We start from the raw sequence: 20,840 nt of genomic DNA on the forward strand, positions 1-20,840 counted from the left end.
GTTTAACCAGGATGACATTATTCAGACAAATTAATTCCTCCAAGACGTAAACTTGTTCTGACTGAGTGCTGCAGCAGCTTCCCTGAGAGCAACAAACCATGATCTGACATCTTAACAGCTCTCCACATGGTCGGGGGGATCTTGCATAAAAGATCTTCAGCTGTGCATATGTGAAAGGTGCAGCTGCCCTTTCTGTAAATAGATTTCTTTTCCAGTCAGCTTTAGGTGAAAAATGTCTTTTTCTTTTTCTTTTTTTTTTTTTAAAAAAAAGCTTTACAGGATCTAAAGCACAAGCTGTTTTGGAAAATATGAATGTTTTCATATGGCATATGAAAACAATGGGTGGAGGCTGCCCTGCTCTCTGAAATCCTTGTCAAAGACTTGAAAAATAGGGGGTCCAACTCTGTCATTCTAAACTAACACGTTCCTACATGGGGTTCACAGAGCCCCGTTGCACATGCAGCCAGTATGTGCCACCTGTATGTGCCAAATGGCAGCTCCTGTGGGAAGGGGGGTGGGGAGGGGGAGCAAAATGTAATGTAACCAGCCATTCATAAGGCTGTCAGAAGAAGGAATTCCTTGTGCCTCATGGGCAGAATTGGAGCACAGGTCCCAGCCTGGGTAAGTGTTGCTGCTTTTATCTTGTGCAGGGTGGATGCGGAGGAGGCAAGCTGCCTCACTGTGAGCACCAGTTCTTTGGAAGGTGTGGTCGGGCTACTGGAGCTGTATTCAAGTGAGGTTTTCTGTCCATATTGATGGAATGTGCCTTCCTGGTGCTCAAGTCGTCTCAAGTACTCTGTAATGTCTGCACTCTGGGGAGCAGCTGGGAAATGACTTTATTTCCTTCTGCTCTGTGTTCCGCCTAGCCGTGAGCATTATTACATCTATTCATGTGCCCACCAGTCCTCCCTCTTGGTGCTTCCCTCAGCTCCCAGGTCTGTGATTGAGTAAGTCTTTGGCCAACCTTAAGCCTGCCAGTGCTGCTTGAGAGCTTCCTGGACAAGGAAGAAGGAGGTGGAAACGCTGGTTGACTTAAAGTAGCTGAAGCTAAGCTATTTGAATGTGATTCTGAGTCCGTATCTCACAGCCCATTCTCCTACTTTGAATTCTGCTACTGTCTTATAGCATCATAGGATGGCTTAAGTTGGAAGAGACTTCAAAGACTGTCAGGCTCCAACCCCCTGCCGTGGGCTGGCTGCCTTCCACCAGATCAGGTTGCCCAGGGCACCATCCAGCCTGGCCTTGAGCACCTCCAGGGATGGTGCATCTACAGCCCCTCTGGGCAGCCTGTTCCTTATGTCTGATTTTTACCTAGTTTCAGTTGTTTCACAGTGCCTCAGTTTCTCCTCTGTAAGAAATGATTTGGTGTTAATGATTTATTCATTGAGGTGTGCTTGAGTTACTTTAGAGCTGATGATGGCCATGATCCTGAGGTGCTGGGAGCTTCTCCTGGCTGGACTTATGTTCTACACTTTGCTCTCCTCTAATCTAGTCAGAGCGGCTTGAGGAAACATTCTCATCTCTGGAGTGTTACTGACAGAGGGCATCTCTGGTCTCTTGGTACACCAGTTTTAAGTACTTTTGTATGGTATCATCACCATTAACTCAAACTGAGTTACAGTTAGAGCTTATAAGTCTAACATCTGAAAGACACTGAATAATTAAAAGGGCTTATAACACAGCAGCATACAGAAATGGAGTTGCATATGCTTGAAACTCCCTTAGACTTAGATTAATTTCAGTGGTTCCCATTCCTCTGTATCAGCTGTGACAGATGCTTCCCATCTCTCTCCCTGGGGATCTTCCTATCTTTTTCTCTCATTCTAGTTCTGTTTGAGAAAGTTCTAGCCTTGGGAATGTACTTTTCTTTTGTATTGGATAATCAGTCTCCAAGTGCTCTCAACCTTCCAGCCCTAGGATCATCTGCCTGGTGGTTTTGAGTCTTTTCTTTGTTGCAGAAGTAAGTTTGACCAGTAGCTCTAAAAATGCTGTCACTCGGGCAAGCTGACCTACGAGTTCATGAAAGTTACTGCATAATAGTAAGAAATGTACTTTTTTGATGTTTTTCAGGGGCTTTTTCAGGAGGGAACTCTTTTCCTTCCTGTTGAAGCAATTCTTAAATCTTTCTGCAAAACTTTTTATGCACTGAAGTTTTTATTTCATGTAAGAAGTAACTACCTCAATTTATACAAACCTTGAAATGCCATTAAATCATGCAGCTTTTAAATGGCTTCTGCATGTGACTCCCCACGACAGTAGCCAGGCAGCCTGGGCAGTAGCCAGGCATCTGTCCCCCAGCCATGTTTTTGGGGCCCCAGGCAGTGCTCCTACTAAAGAGCCCCTGAGAAAGAACATGACAAACAGCTTTCTAGTGCTGTGCTGCAGAGCTGATAAGCATTGAGTACTATCAGACTTATCTGTTGGTGACAACAAAGAAGGAGGGAAAAAAAAAACCCTGCTAATTTGAAAGAAAAAAATAGTGGGTTTGTAAGATGTCAGAATAGTGGAATAAACAGGCACGGAATGGTGAACATCTTGGACTTAGATAATGGTTTAATGCACCCAACTGTGAGGCCATCTATTCATCCAGGGGCTAAGCCATCATCTTCTAGTACACCAGCTCTATCTACAGGTGAGATTCATCCTGCAAAGTGCCTGCCTTCCTGAGGAAGCAGCAGAGCTCTCTCTACAGCCACCTAAGGAAGCATTCCTGATATCAACCCTTGTAAAAGGGCTGCTTGAAAAGGCTGCGAAAGAGTAAATGGAAGAATGGTTTTACATCCAAGTTCAGAACTGGGGAAAGAGAGAAGTGGAACTCCCTATCTAGTCTGCTGTCCGTTCCTCACAAGGATACGGAAAACTAGAGAAAGTGAAAGAAGGAGTCAAAGATGGGAGAAAAAGGTATTTTAAAGTGAATTCTGACTATTTAAATTTCCAGAGGCGGTGTGATGTATAAGGAGAATAAAGTACTGGCTAATAAACTTTTTATAGTGGTGAAAGGCAGAACAATGGTGGAAACAGTAGCCAACTCATAGTAGAAATGAGACCGATAGTTTTAACAGTCTGACTAATTACTAGTGGTACAATAGAGTGGTAAGTGATAAGTCTCCATCTCCTGATGTCTTTAGATTAGGTCTGGGTGCTGTCATGGAAGTCCTGATGTAGTTCAACAGCACTAACTGAATTTTTGCTGGAGTTGGACTGATGGTTCTGGTCTGTGATAAACAGGATCTCACATTAGATGATTTCTGTCAAGAAGCTCAGCTTGCTAGTACTAAACCTGTAAAGCACTAGAAGTTCTAAGAGGACCAGTTGCCAGGGGTTCTGCACAGAAACAATGTTGTGAGGGTGCCAGGGACCTCACAAACTGTGAGTTTGGGGGTAGAAGAGGCAATGTCTTGTTTTGATTTCTTTTAGTCATCTTCTCGGAAGAGAGCAGAGAAACCCGGGCATGGTTGGAAGATGGGAAGCATGCATATTGTATGCTGGCAGAGTCCCTGTGTCCCGCGTGTGGTACTGACACATTCCTCCTCTTAGACCTTTGCCACGGCAGGGCCAGATGTTAGTAAATCCAGCTGATACCACTGAATAATGGTGATTTATGGCCACTGGGGATTTGCCTGCCTTTGTTTGAGAAGCCCAAGAGAGATGCTTATAGAGGAGGTGCTTGGAGTGGTCAGCCATCTAGGTCAGAAGAGGTAAAGGCTGATGGTTTCATAAATAGGCTTTCTTTCTGGCCATGTTGTGGTTTGTCTTGTCCATGAGAGACTGCTGTGTTTTTATTTTTTTCTAAGATGCTGAACATACACCAACTGGAGCTAGAGGCATAAAACATCTTTAAGACAAGACTGCTCAAATTAACGATCCTAAAATGTAGAACACCCCCTCCCTGAGGACACTTTGCTTTGTGTGACTGTGAGTGATTGGTAGTTAAAATGGAAGTTGCATCCAACGTGAATTACTTCACACATTAAGGCCTTGAAAAGATCAGCTCTATACTCAGCTGTAATCCTAGGGATGCCAGACAAACAGTGGAGTTCAAAGTGCATGGAAGCAGGAGAATTAAATTGGAAAGACAGGTCTTTGGTATCCAGGCAGTATTTTCTCAACAGCGCATCTCAAAGCGATTTCCAAAGCTTGGTAAGAACAAGGATATGTGGGGTCAGATGAACCCTGGAGTGAGTGCCTGGTTTTCAGTCACGCATTCCAGATCTTAGCTCAAATATTTTTGTGTTGGGTTTCTTTCAGAAGAGTACAGAGAGACCCTGGAGCCAGAAATACTGTATAAAACACGCAGGATAATTAGCAACCTCCTGGAAACATGTGCAACTTTAATAAAATCTAAACTCCAGTTCCTTCCCACAGGTGGAGTCCAGCAGTACTGTAGGCAATATGTACAATTAAGCTATTTTTATTCTTCTTCATCTAAAATGTGAGTGTTAAAACATAAGTAGGGAAAGGAAATGGAAAGCATAAACCTGCCTGCATGCCACACTCATCTGAGCTCACAGCATTAGCTCTGTGAAAAGCCTGGAACAGTCCTAAGCAGTGTACTCAACCAAAGATTTTGCTAAGAGGAATGTCTTCACCTACAAACTGGGCTTCTTAAAAAAAAAACCCTATGACTTTGCAGCTTGAGAAGATATTGACTTTCCCTGCCAACCACAAAGGGGAATAAATGACTCTGGGAGGGCTCAAGTAATTATACAAAGTGCCTGGATCAACTTTTCCGTGGGGATCCTGTAGCTACTGGTCTGATGGCTTAATAATGTGCTTCTGAAATGGCTGCTTTCCATTGCTGTTTCTCTCTGGGGCCAGATTTCCAGCAAGACTCCTTAGCTGCCCTTGCAGAGCTGGCAGGAAGATGCTTGCTGGACTGATGTTGCATATGAGGAAGCCAACGTGAAGTTTTCCATAGGAAAGCTTACAGGTAGGGCAGAATTGGGCTAAGCTGCCCTAACAGCAAACCCGGAAAAAGTGGATGGCTCGTAAAGTCTTGGATCACTTCCTAGCTCTCTCCCTTCATCAGCACTCCTACCCCTTCTGTCCTTTTCACTCATCTCTTTGGAAGATGCATGGTAGTGCAGGCAGGGAGGGATCTTTTTGCCCAGTAAGGTTAGTGTGGTACCAACAACAAAATGTTTATTTCATTAGGAGATCACCAGTGCTCATTTGTTTTGCTTGTGTGGGCTGGTAACTGGGTTGCTCAGATACATGAGCTACGTGTTACTGCCATCCTGTCTTGCACATGGACCTGATCCACAGAACATGGTGAAGAATGGCCCCTTCTATTGTTCCTAGCAGATCCATTACACCATCAGCAATGGAAAGATACGGCCCATACAAATGCTTGGCAGAAGTCAAGGAGCAGATTGTTTTGGGTGTTCAGAAGTTCTTGCAGGGAAAAAAAGCAATATCTGGCCTTCTGAAAGGAAAGTTGGAAGTAACATAATTTAGGATGGAAACGAGCAATTCAGCAGTTAATAAGAAACAACTACTGGTGCAGGTGACTGTGGAAGATCTCAGACCTTTAAAACAATGTATGAAGTACCAGAGCACTTTATTTTCCACTGTTGTGGAAAGAATATCCCCATAACGGAACAGAATGGTTACAGAACAGGATGATCCCAGAATAATATTATTTTTCCCCCTATTTTCCATAGGCACTGTGATTGTAGCACGAAAGTCCTTACGCTGAGAAGATGCTATTGACTGGAGAATGGGCACATTATATAATATTTATTATACATTCGGTGTGTTTATATAAATGTACGTTCCTTATGTAAGTGTGTCACTAGGAAAACAGTGAGGCTGAACCAGTTGGTTTCTTCTGTTGCTGTGTTTTGCTTGTTGATGCTCGAGCACTGTCACAAGACTGGAGTTTGTGTTACTGCTGCCTGTGCCCAAGTGAATCTCTTCTTTTCAAAAGCTTCATTCACCTTTGGGGTTTACTGCATTTTCTCAACTGTTGTTTCTTTTCTTAATGTAATACTTGGCTGAAAGCCTTTCATGGTGTTGCTTTCACAAACTAAAGGGTAATCTGGTTAGTATCTATTAGGAGCTGACAGTTAGCTGACTGGCACAGTGTTCAGTGGCTGTGCTTTTCAACTTTAAATAATACACAGGGCAGCCTCCTCAAGTGATGTAAAAGACCTGGTAAAGAAATGCCAGCTGTCAGCTTGATTTTCAGTCTGCTTTGCTCTGACATAAACCTTACCGACAGCTCAGACCAATGTCCTTCATATTCCAAATTAATCCAGAATTTCTTGTGGTGATGAAAGGGAAAGAAATGACTTTAGAGCGAACATCCTTGACTAACCCTGCTGACACCAGAGAATTACCACCTACTCAGACGTGTCCATCTGCTCTCGATGGCAAATCACAGAGCCCGTTTTTATTTGCATTCCGACGGTTTTGCCATCCAGGGTTTGTGTCCAAGTCTCCATGTTGTCTGTCCAAAAAAAGGCAGCAGCTTTTTTTTTTTTTTTTCCACAAGAAACCTTAATTTTTTCCAGTTAGAGAGTAAAAGAACAGTACCAAGAGGACAGATAAACTAGGTTAGCAATTGTGCTACAAGAAAGTTTCTGCCCAGCAGTGCCACCCCCATATCTTGAACAGAGGAGTACCCAAAGCCTCCGACTTACTTTTCACATGTCATTCCAGAGATGACGCAGAGGATCTGCCCTGTAGTGAAGGTATCAGTTTGAAGGTTGGAAGGAATTATTCATCACCCTTTTTCTCCCAATCCTGTGTCTAGTTGTTTGTCAGTGCTGGCCACAGCAGTTAAGTAATGGCAGAAATGGGCTGGAGTTGCAGAGGAGCTGATGTCTATATCTCTGTATGTTTCTCTGATTGAGAACATTTTGTAATGGGGAGGAAGGAGGGAATGGATGAATACACATCAGTCTCCAGCTAGAAGCCAGGCAGACTTTCACTTTTCTCACATCTCACTGTAGACTTCTGTTGGAAGTTCTCTTTTGTGTTTCATCTCTTGTCTGGATTCTACTTATATAGTTGTCTCCATTTCCCTTTTTGTATCCCTTCCTCCTCTATTTCTCTTATCTCAGCAGGCAGCTCAAACTTGCTTCTCCAGACCAGGAACTGAAGCAAGCATCCAGGTCACCCGAATGAAGAGAATTAGGGATGTCATTACATCTAAAAATAATCCCAGAACCTGCTAGGGAATATATTTGACCCTGGACTTACTCAGCACCTGTATTTATTTCTAATTAGAGTCTGACTCTAGACAGAAGAATGGGTGTCGCTCCAGGGGAGAGGACAGTTCAAGCCTGTGAAGAAATCTTGGCCAAAAAAAAGGTTCCTGGTCCCCTTAGCACATGGGGGAGAGAATGCAGACACTCAGTTCACAGTCCGAAGTTTCTTCTTGTTCTCATCCTCGGCAGTGTACAATGCTAGTTGCCAGTGATCCCTGCCCAGTGTTCTGCCAAAGTCTTTAAAATATGCATTTCACTGACAGTTTCTTTAGGAATTAAGTAACTACCTTTTCCTTCTCTTCAGACCTCAGAGGACCTTCTAAAGTTTCAGCCCTTGCCTTCCAGGCACGAGTAAGTCTCCCATTGCCCTACAGGCTCCAGCATGTTCTCTCTTCGCATCAGGGACTTAAATGCATTTGGCTGCTCTTTAAGAAACCCATTAGGGATTTGGGAGAATCATATTCCCTGTGTTAGACCAGGTAGCTGCAGCATCCAAGTGCATAGAGAGTTCTGTTGGTTCTTTTCCCAAGCTTTATATTGAATTATGTTATCTATTAAAAGCAGCTATTTTTATGCTGAACTGTTGCCGTGACCTGTATTTCACAACTCACATGTATGCGCTGAAAAAAATATCTTGCACTCAGAAAGCGTTTCATTGAAAGTTCTCTGCAATTTTGTGCAAATCTCATTACCTTTTGGCTTATTTTTAGGTTGGCTTGGTTTAGAGACTTGTTTACTTCTTGGTAGTTCTAAGTGCCAGCTTTAAAATTCATAGTAGTGACAGTACTTCTGTCAGAGCATCACAAGCTTTCCAGTGTCAGACTAAGCCCGCTCTGCAGATTATGTGAGGTGTAAAGATGGAAAATAATGAGATGAAGCAATCACTGGTGAACCCAAGGACAGAAGCCAGCCATCCTTACTTCCCACTGCTCTTCTCATGATGCTAGAAAACATGACTTCATGACTGAGGGAAGAGGAGGAGCACAAGAAGGTTTGCATTCTCTTTGTGGAAGTAGCTTGAAATGGATATTCAGCTGAAACGTTGACCTTTTGGTAGTTATTACAAGCCCCTTAGACTTGCTCTTCTTTATGACTTGAAGTAAGCAGGAGAAAATGGATTGTCTGCCTTTCTTTGAAGCTGAAGAAGTTGACTTTTTTTAGAATCATAGAAAGGAATCATAGAATGGCTTGAGTTGGAAAGGACCTTAATGATCATTGAGCTCCAACCCCTGCCTTGGGCTTGGCTGCCTTCCACCAGATCAAGCTGCCCAGTGCCCAACCAACATGGCCTCAGGCACCTCCAGGGATGGGGCAGGAGGAGTGAAGAGGATTCTGCCTTTTTTTTTCTTGTCTTAATTTATGATTTTTAACTACTTTAGAAATATCTAGCCTGTCCAGCAGTACTCCTCTTTTTCTCTTGGTTATATGGTGTTTTTTTTTTGTTTTGTTTTGTGTTTTTTTTTCCCCAGGAAATCTCTTCCGGAGAGCAGGGGAGGCATAAAGTGCCAGCTTTAAGTAGGCTGTAGTTAAAAGGCTGATGGTGTTCAATCTATAACCAAAAAACAGCTAATCTTTGCTGGATGATGGCTTACTGAGAGAAACAGGTTCAACTAAAATTTGATTTCTATGTTAACAAGATTCTGTTTTCTTGATGGCTTTTATGTCACAAATTCAGTCCTTCAGGAAAAGCATGGCAGGCAAGAACTCATTTCTAATGTAAAAATATCAAGAACGAGGAGAGTGAGGGGAACTATAAATAACCACCAAAATGTCACAGAGTCAGTCATTTTTTCCTCTGCAAGTCAGCTTTAGCAGTTAAGGTCAAGATAACATTTCCATGTCAATGGTCAGTTACATCAAAATTCTAAAACAGGAAGATTGAATGGAATTTTGGATTTTTTTTGTATTCCACCCAGATTTGACCAATTTATAGTCTCTTCAGTCTGCCAGCTATGAGTTCCAGTGTTATTTTGGTTAAGCTCTTTGCCAGAGTGGCAAGCTTGGATTGGAGAGTCAGGTTTATTAAAGGCTATGAAATTAAATTCTCTACCAAAAAAAAAAAAAAGGAAGAAGAAAAGAGCCCATTTCTTGCTGATAGCAACCTCTTTGTATTTCCTTTGATGCGGTTCAGTTTGTCTTGGATTTTGGCCTAACGATTTGCTACACTGTTTTTTGTTTTGTTTTGTTTTCACAAAGTTCTAATCAGTTTAAACTGCAAGTGGTTTGAAATGCCTCTCTAACAGCTTCCTCAGCGCTGCTAATTAAGCTTTAAATCTCTGTGTTGTCCACAATTGTATCTAAACAAGGAGCAGAGTGTATCTGCTCACTGTTTGCCACATCTCCCAGCTGCATGCAATTCTGTTGCCTGCACAGAAAGCAATCACAATGGGACAGATCCTTCAGTCCTTATTTAGGCAGAACTCCCAGGGTGGCAAACAAGGTCACACACATCATGTTGTGAGGGAATAGATGGGTTTGATGGTGAGAACATGGGAGGCAGGCAGCGTAACATCTGTAGTGCAAAGTCTGTAAGCGCTTGGGCGTAGGGAACAGCTTTGCTTTATCCCTTGGAGCACTTTGTACAATGGAGTCCTGTACTGCGATTATGGCTTGTAGGTGCTGTCACCTGACGTGTTGTTAATAATAGGTAAAAGTGCATGCTGTCAAAATGTGCAATGTGTTTTTCCTGTCCCTGAGGAGCAGAGCTAATAGAGTGGTACCATTTTTTACAGTAGAGTGAACCTTGGGTAGCTTCAAAAAGAATTCCAGTGGATTCTCAAACTAGCTGCAGACAGACTTTGAAATGGGCAAAGCCAGCAGATGATTCATCTCTAGGTTGTGACCCTGGTGGTCTGAAGCCATCCTAATCCCCCAAGGCATTGCTGCTGCTGCTGCCGCCAAGTCCAGGGATTTCGGTGGCAGCTCTGTGCCAGTTCTCCTGAGCTGCTGAATCTTTGAATAAACTGTTTACCTCTGGCATTCTGGGAGGGATTGTGAGGGATTTCCTTCAAATTAGAAATTTTTGAAAATCAGCATCTTTCTCCAGGCATTGTGTTATGCAGCAGGTTGTAACAAGGGCCAGAGGTCTGGTCGTAAGCTGGGGATCTCCTTGGACTGAAGAAATGTGAGATGGTAACAACCTTATCAGATTATCCCTCCCTGCCAAGGAGACTCACCTTCAGTTGCCTCACTGCTCATCTCTCCAGGACCCCAAAAGCCCACTCCAGCACACTGGTTGGTGTACACTGAACCTGGTGCAGTCCTGGTGTAACCTGAGTACCTACATGTGATCATAGTTAACGTGATCCACTGCTCTGGTTTTATGAAGAATGTGTGTATCCTCGTTTTTGATGTGAGAAGGTTTGGAAACATGGCTTCACCAGATGGAAAATTACTGAAGGGACAAGAGCTGATTAACCAGGATATGTAACAAAATCCTTGTTGTTAAGGTTGCTTTCAAGTGCTTGGAAGCATCTTGCCTCTGACAGCTACTTGGTTGAAAAGGCAGTAGAAAAATCAGGCATTTTATCTTCCAGCCCACCAGTTTAGAGTAGGAGTTCCTAATTTGTTATGTTTATAAATGCTGCCATTTTAAAGTGACAAAGATCTCAATGTTGTCAAGGCAAGGAATGTAGAGAAGATGAGTAGCTTTGAGCGCCAGAAAGTTGTTAAGTAATTTCCAACATGAGGCTTCTTGTGGATTTTTAGCTGGAAGGAGTCAGTGTGGCTGTGGTTGGACATCGAGCCTAATGCAGAGCAGATCAGTTAACCCCGGTGTTCCTTCATCAGACTCGATTTGTTGGTATTGGAAATGGCTGCGGGACTTCTGTAAAACAGTGTTGAACAACAGACAGATCAGCCTGTCCGTGGCTGAGCTGTTTGAGATCTATCTCACCCCAGTTAGTGTGGCCAGCCTGTGAGCCCGCTGCATCCAGCAGCTGCCTTTCCTAGGTCTCCTCTCCACCCTTGGGTTTGCTCAGATGGTGACAAATCTACCCACCAACCTATGTTTGGTAAGACAGTGTTCTTCAAGAGCAAATGAAGGTCCTTCTTCCACCAATTGTAGAGCATATTTTGACATCTGCTAATCTGTTGCGGAGCTCTTCTTAAACCCTGTTCCATTTTCATCGTGGCCTTGATATTATTACACGTTTGTGGAGTTGATTGCTTCTTGTTGTCGTTTTTACTAATAATGCAAGCCATAAAAACACATCTAGTGTTATTCTAACAGTTGCAGGGCAAGGAGAAGGGACTCCTTCACCCTGTATGCTGAGAGAACTCTGTGCCAGATTCACCTCCAACTGCTCTGTGTCCAAAAACACAGAGCTGAATTGGGTTGATCCTGACAAGAAAAGCAGATTCCAGGAGAGGGGGAAGCGTGCCAGCCGTGGTATTGCTACTGTGCTGGGAAAGCCACTGAAAACTGAGCCGAATGGAAGAACTATTTGAAAGCCACTGAAAACAGCAGCCTGCAGGGCCTGAGTCTACACTGTGTAGTTGTTGGTAGCTGTGTGCTGGGCTCAGACCCACATCATACTGGTAGTGTTACAGGGTTGCCAATGTAATTTATTCCAGCATCTTCCCTCCCCTCTCCCAGCAAAACAAACTATACTACCTAAAGAGTACCCTCACTGCTCACCACTTTGGCTGAATTAGGGGCTTTTTTTCAGGGTATTTCTGGCTCTTTGCCCCCCTCCCCCCCCCCCCCCCCCCCCTCCACTGATGCAGTTCTGGGCAATGTGGCCCAAATATCAGATTCAGTCAAGATGCTTCTAGGGCTTCTGCCTGCAGCACCTACAGCTCTGAGAGCTGGGGAAGCTCAGGAGAGCTCAGGTACTGCTCGTCGTGTATCCAGCTGGTAAGGTAAGGGGAAAAGTTAACCCAGGTGTTCTCAAATGTGGAGGAGGGAACTTCATGCCAGCCGTTAGGGAATTAATTTTTGTTTATTTATACCAAAGATCTACCCATTTGTGGAAAAAGATGGGCAGATAATCACTGGGGATGGCTGGGACCTCTGGGAAGAGAAATGGGGCCTTGGTTTTGAATGTTTGTTTTCTAGAAAAAAAATGGGGAGGAAAAAAAAAAAAAAAGGTCTTGAAAGTGTTGAAATGGCATCTTGACACTTAACCCCTCCACTGATGTCTGCTTTATATTTAACTTATAATCCAGCTCTATAGTTGCAGACTCAAAACCTAAATGAAACCATTTGAAGTGCAGTGTTTCAACTGACCTGATCTAATTTGGGGTTTATACGTTCAGCAGACGTTTTGAGATTAAAGTGTTCTGTCTTCACTTAACCGTCTTCGTTTAAGTATGGAAATATTTTCAAGCCTCAAAATTCATCCCATGATGGGGAAAATGTCTCCCGCTCCTCTCTCCTCACAGTTGGAGGAAATGAAGGATGGAGTCACAAGATTTAAAGCAATTCTCTTACCACACTTTACTAAGTTACAGTTCAACTACAGCAGTTGACCGTGTGCCTGTTTTTAGCTCAACAGTCACTTTTGGTTCCCGCAGCCAATACCATCTCCTCTGTGCAATCCCTCCAAAAACGTTTCTTCTGTAGTGCTCACAAAGCAAGTTCATGTCCCTGTGCATGAGTTGCCAATATAATTTATTCCAGCAACTTACCTCCCTTTTCCCAGCAAAACAGGCTAGCCCATCCTCATGTCTTTGTGTGTGAGCTCTGCTCTGTCTGCTGCTCGTGGTGCAGGAGAGGTTATGTTCATTAGCGCTCCAGATGAATTGCCAGTACATCAGAAGCAATGAGTAATCTCTGTGTTTTTTCTTCTGTATTCATTGCTAGGTCATTGTGGGAGGGTCCTTCTGCTGCACCATATTGTGAGTTACTGCTGTCACCCAACATTTGGTCCTGGGGGTTATTACCTAGAGCATTAGGAAAGCAGGATGCTCTGCACGCTGCCTGCCTGTCACCACAGCTCAGTTCCTGAAGCTGTTTGCCAGCTCTCCATCTGGGATGTTAAGTTTTCAAGAGGGGATTCAGCCGCTTCCCACTTTCAGTCTCTGATGGCTTTTGCACCCCAGAAGTGTTTCCCAGCAGACTGAAATCTCACTTTGTTTCCCACGTTTAAACCCACCATCTGCAGAGCAACTCCCTTTGGTGTCTGCTATTTCAGAGAGGCCAAGTGTTGCTGTAGGGAGTCTCTTCAACAATTTCCTCACCACTTAATGTCAAATATATGTTCACTCTGTTGTTGATAGGGCTGCATTATGTCTGCAAGTTTTTACCCACAAGCTGCTCGTGGGCATCTTCCTCAGTTGTTCTTTGCCTGTGTTTTAGTGTATCTTTGCTTGGATTCATTTCTCTTTACAGATACATTAGGGTGCATTCAGATTGGATATTAGGAAAAGTTTATTCGCAGAAAGAGTGGTGATGCACTGGCACAGGCTGCCTAGGGAGGTGGGGGAGTCACTGTCCCTGAAAGTGTTCAAGAACCGTGGAGATGTGGCACTGAGGGATGTGGTGAGTGGGCATGTTGGGATGAATTGGGGTTGGACTTGTTGACCTTAGAGGTCTCCTTCACCCATTATAACTCCATGATTCATTATTCTCCCCAGGTGACATCTTTGATGTTGTGCTCACAAGAGGCCTAGACCCACACTCAGTCTTTAATATGGGACCAGCTTTCCACTTTGAAATGCGTTATTTCAATTGTTCTTTTCCAGCGTCCAGAAATTAGATTTGGAGACTGGAGTGTCTCACTGAGGAAGGCTACTGCCTGCCTCTTAGCCAAAACATTGGGAAAATGTGATAAACTTCTGCCTCAGCCCATCCTGGACTTGTGGGCTGTACTCTTATGACATGAATTGACCACAGTGCCTAGGTCTGGTGTTCCATAGCTGGTTCTTACCTTTCTTCTCTATGCCTTACTATGCTGTTCTGTGTAAGCTCATCAGATGCACCCTAGGGCTGATAGTGGCAGCTCAGGAGAAAAGGTAAAAATCAGTGCCGTCGTTTTATTTTTCTTCATCTTTTTTGGCTTTGTGAAGGCCTGAAACTTCCAGGAGGTGCTAGGAGAGTTAGCTAAACTGTGAAAGAGGGCAAAATCGAGAAACAAAATCCTAGAGCGATGGCATTCTCATCATGTGCAGAAATACCTTTGTACAGGTTGTTAGCTGCTGGGGCTGCATTTAGGCATGTGGGATAACCTGATTACAGAATCAGAGAAAGCCCTGTTAGCTCCGCAGGCCAAATCCTGCCTTACAGCAACCTGATGTCAAATGGGTGTGAGTCGAGGAAGCTTTCCCTTTGGCATCGTGTGGTAACACCTTGAAGAGAAGGGTTTGAGCCAAGGATATAGCAGGGAATGAGGCTTAAGCAAATACACTCCCAGACAGGGAGTGAACCGGAGTCTGAATCTAATGACTTTGTTTTTCCTCACTGGTACAGACTTGGAAGGATGAAAAGAATTAATTTCTCAGGTCTGATTTTTGGATTGTACAGAAGGTTTAATCAAGAGTTGGTTAATTTAAACCGCTTGACATGCTGTGAAAATGTCAAATGGTGCAACTGAGCAGTGATTTGGGAGCAAAGACTTGTGTTTTCTGAAGGCATAACCCAGAAACATGATTACCTGCTGTTATGGTCACTGCAAAACTCCCACCAAAGCCAGCATCACACGAGATGTCAGACAAGATGGCTGGGATGATCCCTTGCAGCCTGAACTCTGTCTGAGATATGTGAGTAGGAGTTGCACTGGATCTGTAGTGAGAGCATTTCCAGGCCGTGCTGCTTGGGGATGGATCGCAGCTGCTGGTTTCTGCTCTGCTCATGGTACCAGGGTGGTTGTGCTCAGCTTTGCTGTCAGCAGAGCAGCTCTCCATATGCAAGTAAGCTGTGAAATTCCTGGTTGTGTTGTGGGTGCTTAGCGTTTATTGGAATTCAGAAGACTATTAGGCAAGTTCATGGGGGGAGCATCCACTTGAGACAATTAAGCAGAGAGGTCGAGCTGCGGATCAGAAAGCCCTAAGCCAGAAATTGCTGGAGGCTGGGAGCATGTCCTGAGGAATTGCTTTGCTTTGTTTGTCCCGTTCTCATTTACCCTCGGCCTCTGTTGTAGACAGCTCTTGGAAACAAAGCAAGCAATGACTTGGTGAGGCAAATGCTCCATACCTGCAAGTTGTCATAGATGATGCTTTATGAGTGATGCAGTCTGCATCTGCAGGTATTCAGCACTCCTTCCATGGTGGTACAGAGAAAGCAGCAGGGATATGGACTGAGATGATGTGATCTGCTTATGCAAAGCAAAATGGTATATTTGCCAGGTTATTCCTCCAAGTGCAAAATTATTGACCTTGCTTTTTCTGGCATACCAGCTACTGTTACAGTGATGATGATGGTGACAGCAACCAGACAGAAAGGCCAGCAATTATTCTTTCCTGCCCACTATTACAAATCATAAAGCAAAATCCGGGCTGAAACCAGTGCTAGTCTGGCTGCGTTCTCTTTACAGATGTAAATGTTAGGCGGTTCTCATATGGGTTTCAATTCAGGACTTTTCATATCAAGCTTTCCAGAACCAACCTTTTTGATCTTCTGATATGAAGCTGTGTGTATACGTTTGTATCTTACCAGTGATTTGCAGCCCAGAGATAACATCCAATACATATGTGTGAGTGTAGAAGTAACCTTTCTGAGGGTGATTCATCTCCTGACAGTACATTTTGGCTGTACATGTAAGAACTGGATATTGCCCCTGAGAATATTGGCTCGAAGAAGCAATGGCAGTGTGGTCAGTCAAAGTACTATTTTCCCTTGGAGTTTTGTTGCATGAGGAAAAAGAAGAACTTCAGCCTTCCTTTGTTTGTCAACATGATCTGCCTTTCAGCAGCTTTTTCTGTTTCTGTCCCATTAAATGTGTTCTTTTTTTCCTGTCCTCATATCTGTGTATCTCAGCCAAAATCAGTATTATAACCATAGATATTCTGCCTTATCCAAGATTCAAACATTAACTGATAACATTTGATATCTTCAGGTGCATCAAGCAAGGATAGTGAGTGAAATTTATTCTTCTAAGCTCCACTGAAATGACCCAAATCATCGTCATAGATTTATTGGTAGTGTTTTGCACCTTTGATTCATGGCACATGTGTTTTGGGTGCTTGGTTTGAAATGGTAACTTGCACAGCTGGGGTCAGAAGTGTCTCTTGCACAGCTGTTTGGAGCAAAACTACTCTGGTGCTTCTATAACCGACTACAGGGATGAGTGAGAGTTGAAATGAGACGAATTGCTCAGTGTAGCCCACTTGAAGGGTGTTTCATTGGCTCCAGCACTTCAGGAGCAGGCTGGCACACCTACGAGGTTGGCATACCTGTAAGGCCAGGAGGATGGCTTTGGAAATAGCATTTTAGTCATCATCTCAGACATTGGGAGATAGAGATAAATGATCATATGAAGTCATCCTGAACTCGTGCCCATGCAATGCTGTTGTTCCTGGCACTGTCTTGTTTACTCCTAGAATTTGACAGAAATTTTCCTGGTAGGAGAGGAAGATTAAGGCTTACTTACCAGACAGATAAGGATTTCTTAGGGTGGAGTAGTTAGGGCGTCTCTGTAGAGCCCCAGGAGCGTGAGCTCTAGCTTTGCACTGTGCTTCATGGAGGTTTTGTCTGATAACTCAGCTGCAAAAAGTAATTCAGACTGGGCAGTATGGAGGCAAACATGCAGAAACTCCAGCTGCACAACTTTCTCATGTGTTCTTGGCTAGAAAACTTCAGTATCTCAGATACATCCACCTGTTAGGTCATCCCTGATCATTTCTCAGAGCTGTTGAGTGAAGGCTGTGATTTTTCTCCCAGGGATTACACAGCTTTGCATTTTCACGTAATACTAAAGACCTGATCCAGGCCCCATGCTGTTAACATGCTCTTTGTTGATTGTATTGCAGTTATCTAGAAGAAATGAAAGCACCTAAAGCTGCTGAGTAGCAGTAGCCTCCAGCCCAGCTGACCTTTATAAACATCCTGCTGAGATGGAGCTGACGCCTGCTTGTGTTTGTTTTGTTTGCAGAAAACACTGGAGCAATGCAGTGTATGCGCAAAGCCCATCATGGAAAGGATCCTCCGAGCCACCGGGAAGGCCTACCATCCCCACTGCTTCACCTGTGTCATGTGCCATCGCAGCCTGGATGGGATTCCCTTCACCGTGGATGCTGGTGGGAACATCCACTGCATCGAGGATTTCCATAAGTACGACCCAAGCTGCTCTCACTTGCTTTGTTTCTTGTCTGTCTCTCTTGTCCCTAAAAATATTCCTTATTCTCTCTGACTGTCCAGAAAGGTATGAACCCTCTGCCACTTCCTCTGAAGACTCTACGAAGTAGTTAGAGCTTTACTTCCATCAGGCATAGTGTGGCATACAAGATTAACTGGTTAGTGGCTGGTAATGCTTGATCTTTGTCTTGTGTAGATCCGAATTTATGGGTAACCTCTGTGCTCATCTATTTAAAATGCTCTGCAATCCTCCCTGCCTTCCCTGAGCTCAGCATGTGCATGTTTCTCCTTGGCTGTACCTGTGCTTCCACATCAGTGTCTCTCCCTTTCTTCCACCTGAGCAATTAAGAGAGGTCCTGTGCTGTTGCGCTCAGCAGGTGTTTGCTTACCATCTAGAGGGATCTAGGTGGCCACAGGACACTCATAGTTTCTCTTGTTTCTGGTTGCTAATTAGCTTTTAAAAGCTGCTAAAAATACAGCCCTGCTAATAATTTATGGTGAAACTGCCATTTAAAGCAAGTTGAAAGATATAGTTGCAAGGCAGTTCTGTTGCTGCCATGCTACCACCCCCAACATCACATCTAAGGAAGACATGTAGATATAATCAGAGCACAAATGTTTCCACTGTATGGAAAAGACAGACACGTTACACCCCTCAATTAAAAGAGGAAATCAATACTGACAAATGTGAGTTTACATCTCAACCATTTATCTCTTAATTTCTAAGAGGGTAGACTTAATTTGAGCCTCGTGACATCAGTGTGTGGGCCTGAAAGCTCAGAGAAGCAGACTGACTTGACAGAATGGAAAGCAGCCACAGTCAACTTGCATGCTAAAATCCAATATAAGGACATTCCCTGTAGCTCAGATAAGTTGGGTTAATTGACAGGTGCTGAGGCAGCTGTGTGCTGTCTTGCTTTTCTGTGCCAGCAGTCATGTGTAACATAAAATTTGGTCCTGAACAGAGGCCCAATGTGAGGCTAAAGCATCAGTCATGCTCCTGAAAGATTTCCTTCTGACCCACTTATGATTTGGAGACTGCTTCTTCCCCAAGTCCTGGAGCCTTCAGGAGAAAGAGTGGGAGCAAGAGCTGCTGTCCCATCCTGAAGTCCTTTGACTGTGAATAAATCTGGATCTTACAGCCCTGAGAGCAGGAAGCAGGAGGCTGTCAGTCCAGGCAAAGGACGTGAAATTGCTGAGTGAAAGATTGAGGGGGGAAGATAATGGGAGCAGCAGAAGAGCTAATGGAACGTTCAAAACGTCTTAAGGCTTCCACGTATTTAGCAGCACTTTGGCCAGTCCCGTTTTAAGTGGTCAGTGATGCCCTCCTCCTGGTCTGGAAGTTGAGTGCTCGACATCTTGTGCATTGTTTTGATAACAGCACTGTACCTGAGGTCCACACTGTCTCTTAGCTACCTCTTTAGCTTGGGGCCCGCAGAAGCGCATCCACATTCCTTGAAATCTGCAAGAGTCATTTCTGGGTCGCTGGACTTAATATTTGGCTTATAATGAATTCCCCACAGCAGCCTGGACAGAGAAATGTTGAAGTATTTTTAAACACCACGGTTGAGCTAAATGGCACAAGGAAGCGCCTGCATGAAGCAGCATATAATTAAGTGCCATTACAGCTCCGGTCATATCATGATCCATGTAAGATATTTTTCAGAGCGCTCGCTATAGCCACTGTTTAATTCATTTTTTGTTAGATCGCAGCTACACAGGCATCTTTCATCTGCTGCCAGAGAAATTAATATTTTTTTTTATTCCTAATACAGATAGATTTTAATTTTTTTTCTAAGCTAGTTAATTCTGGGGTGGTTTCTGTCACAGACTGGGTGGCAGAGTCAATCTTTCCTAGGCATTGCATAGGAGAACGGTCTTTGATCTCCTTGTGTTCTGATGTTTGCCATGAGCATTTGCCCTCTGTCACTGCGTAGCCCATGACCCCAGCTCTCATTAAACAGCAGCAGATTCTGTAGGTATAAGTTTCTATTTTTTTGTGAGGAGAAACTGCTGCCAGGGAATTGGTACCCATAGGTTTTGAACCAAAACAGCGAATAATGACTCGTCACAGGCTAAATGTTCCCATGGATGCCCACTTGCCTGGGAGCAGAGATCACCACTTCTCATGGGCAGCTGCAGAGTACAAAACCAGAACATAGCAAATTAGGGAGAAGGTGGTATGGTGGACCACATGAGATAGAAAGAAAAGGCCTGTGCTCCTCTCGATCTCCAAAGTGACCCTGAGTCAAGCCAGTCCTATCACATAGTGAAGACACCACAGTCTGTGTCTCTTCCTTCTTCAGGAAATTTGCACCAAGATGTTCAGTGTGTAAGGAGCCCATCATGCCAGCCCCAGGACAAGAGGAGACTGTACGCATTGTCGCCCTGGATCGTGACTTCCATGTCCAGTGCTACCGGTGTGAGGTTAGTATTCTGATTGCACGAAGGAGAGAAATCAAAGGTTGGTATAATTTCATCAATGCCTTATGTTATATGCATGACAGGCGAACTCTATTGTAACACTGTCTCTACTGTCAAATTACTTCACTGACTTCAGCACGCAAGGAATTTTTCCTCATTTATATCAGTGCAAATTAGAAGAAAATCAGGTCCCTTGTTTATAACAGGTTCATTAGGAGAGCAAGAGAATGTGACTCAGTTAATTAGAGCTTAATATTTGAGAACATCATAAATTATAGCTTGGATACAAATGTTGCTCATGTTTATATTCTTAAAATGAAAGCTATGCATGTTAGAATTTGAGCAAGATTGTACAGGAAACTCAACATATGGCTCTGGGTTGAAGAATTTTAATGGACGCATAAACATGATCATTCTTGTTTTGTGCAGTGCTTTTTGTGGTACTTTCCTGTTCAGTTTCATTACACACTTCATATAATTTTGATGGTAAGAATCTGAAGACAGAAGAAAAATCACCTTAAAGCAATTAACATGTGGGAACAGCTGTGTTAGGGAACCTTCAAGAATTCTTCAATGCAAGTGTTACTTGCTGGATAATATATCAGGCAGATGGCAGAGTAAGAAAATGAGACCAAACGTATTTCTTGTCACAGTTGCAGGTTTTAATAACCAACTGGAAAGAAGGATGGACTGAGGCTTAAAGGTCTAGGCTGAGACTTGAGGCATCTGGTTCACTTCAGTCTGTCATTGGTTTCCAAGGTTCAACTCATTACTTAGGCCTAGTTTTTGTAAGGCATTTAGGTATTTGTACACTAAATTTTGCAGAGCCTAATTCATCATACAGGATGTCCCCATGCTGGCTGTTGAGATACCTAGGCTTCATGCACATGGATGTCAGAGGACACAGGCACGCAGCTCCTTGAAGTCCAACATAGGTCCTGCATCAGTACGTTGTTAGCTTAGAGCAT

At 43.7% G+C, this 20,840-nt stretch overlaps 1 protein-coding gene across 11 annotated transcripts in view; it reads left to right on the forward strand.

The window, feature by feature from the left end:
• The window catches only part of LOC125697421 (LIM domain containing preferred translocation partner in lipoma), a 320,474-nt gene that overhangs the window by 283,978 nt on the left and 15,656 nt on the right, over positions 1-20,840 (forward strand). For all 11 annotated transcript variants that reach the window (XM_048954618.1, XM_048954615.1, XM_048954616.1 and 8 more), the window contains 2 exons: positions 17,246-17,424; positions 19,755-19,875. In XM_048954618.1, coding sequence (XP_048810575.1) covers positions 17,246-17,424; positions 19,755-19,875 — 300 coding nt within the window. The remainder of the gene's footprint in view (positions 1-17,245; positions 17,425-19,754; positions 19,876-20,840) is intronic.

This window comes from Lagopus muta, chromosome 9 (assembly GCF_023343835.1).
Source record: "Lagopus muta isolate bLagMut1 chromosome 9, bLagMut1 primary, whole genome shotgun sequence".
Lineage (NCBI taxonomy): Eukaryota > Metazoa > Chordata > Aves > Galliformes > Phasianidae > Lagopus > Lagopus muta.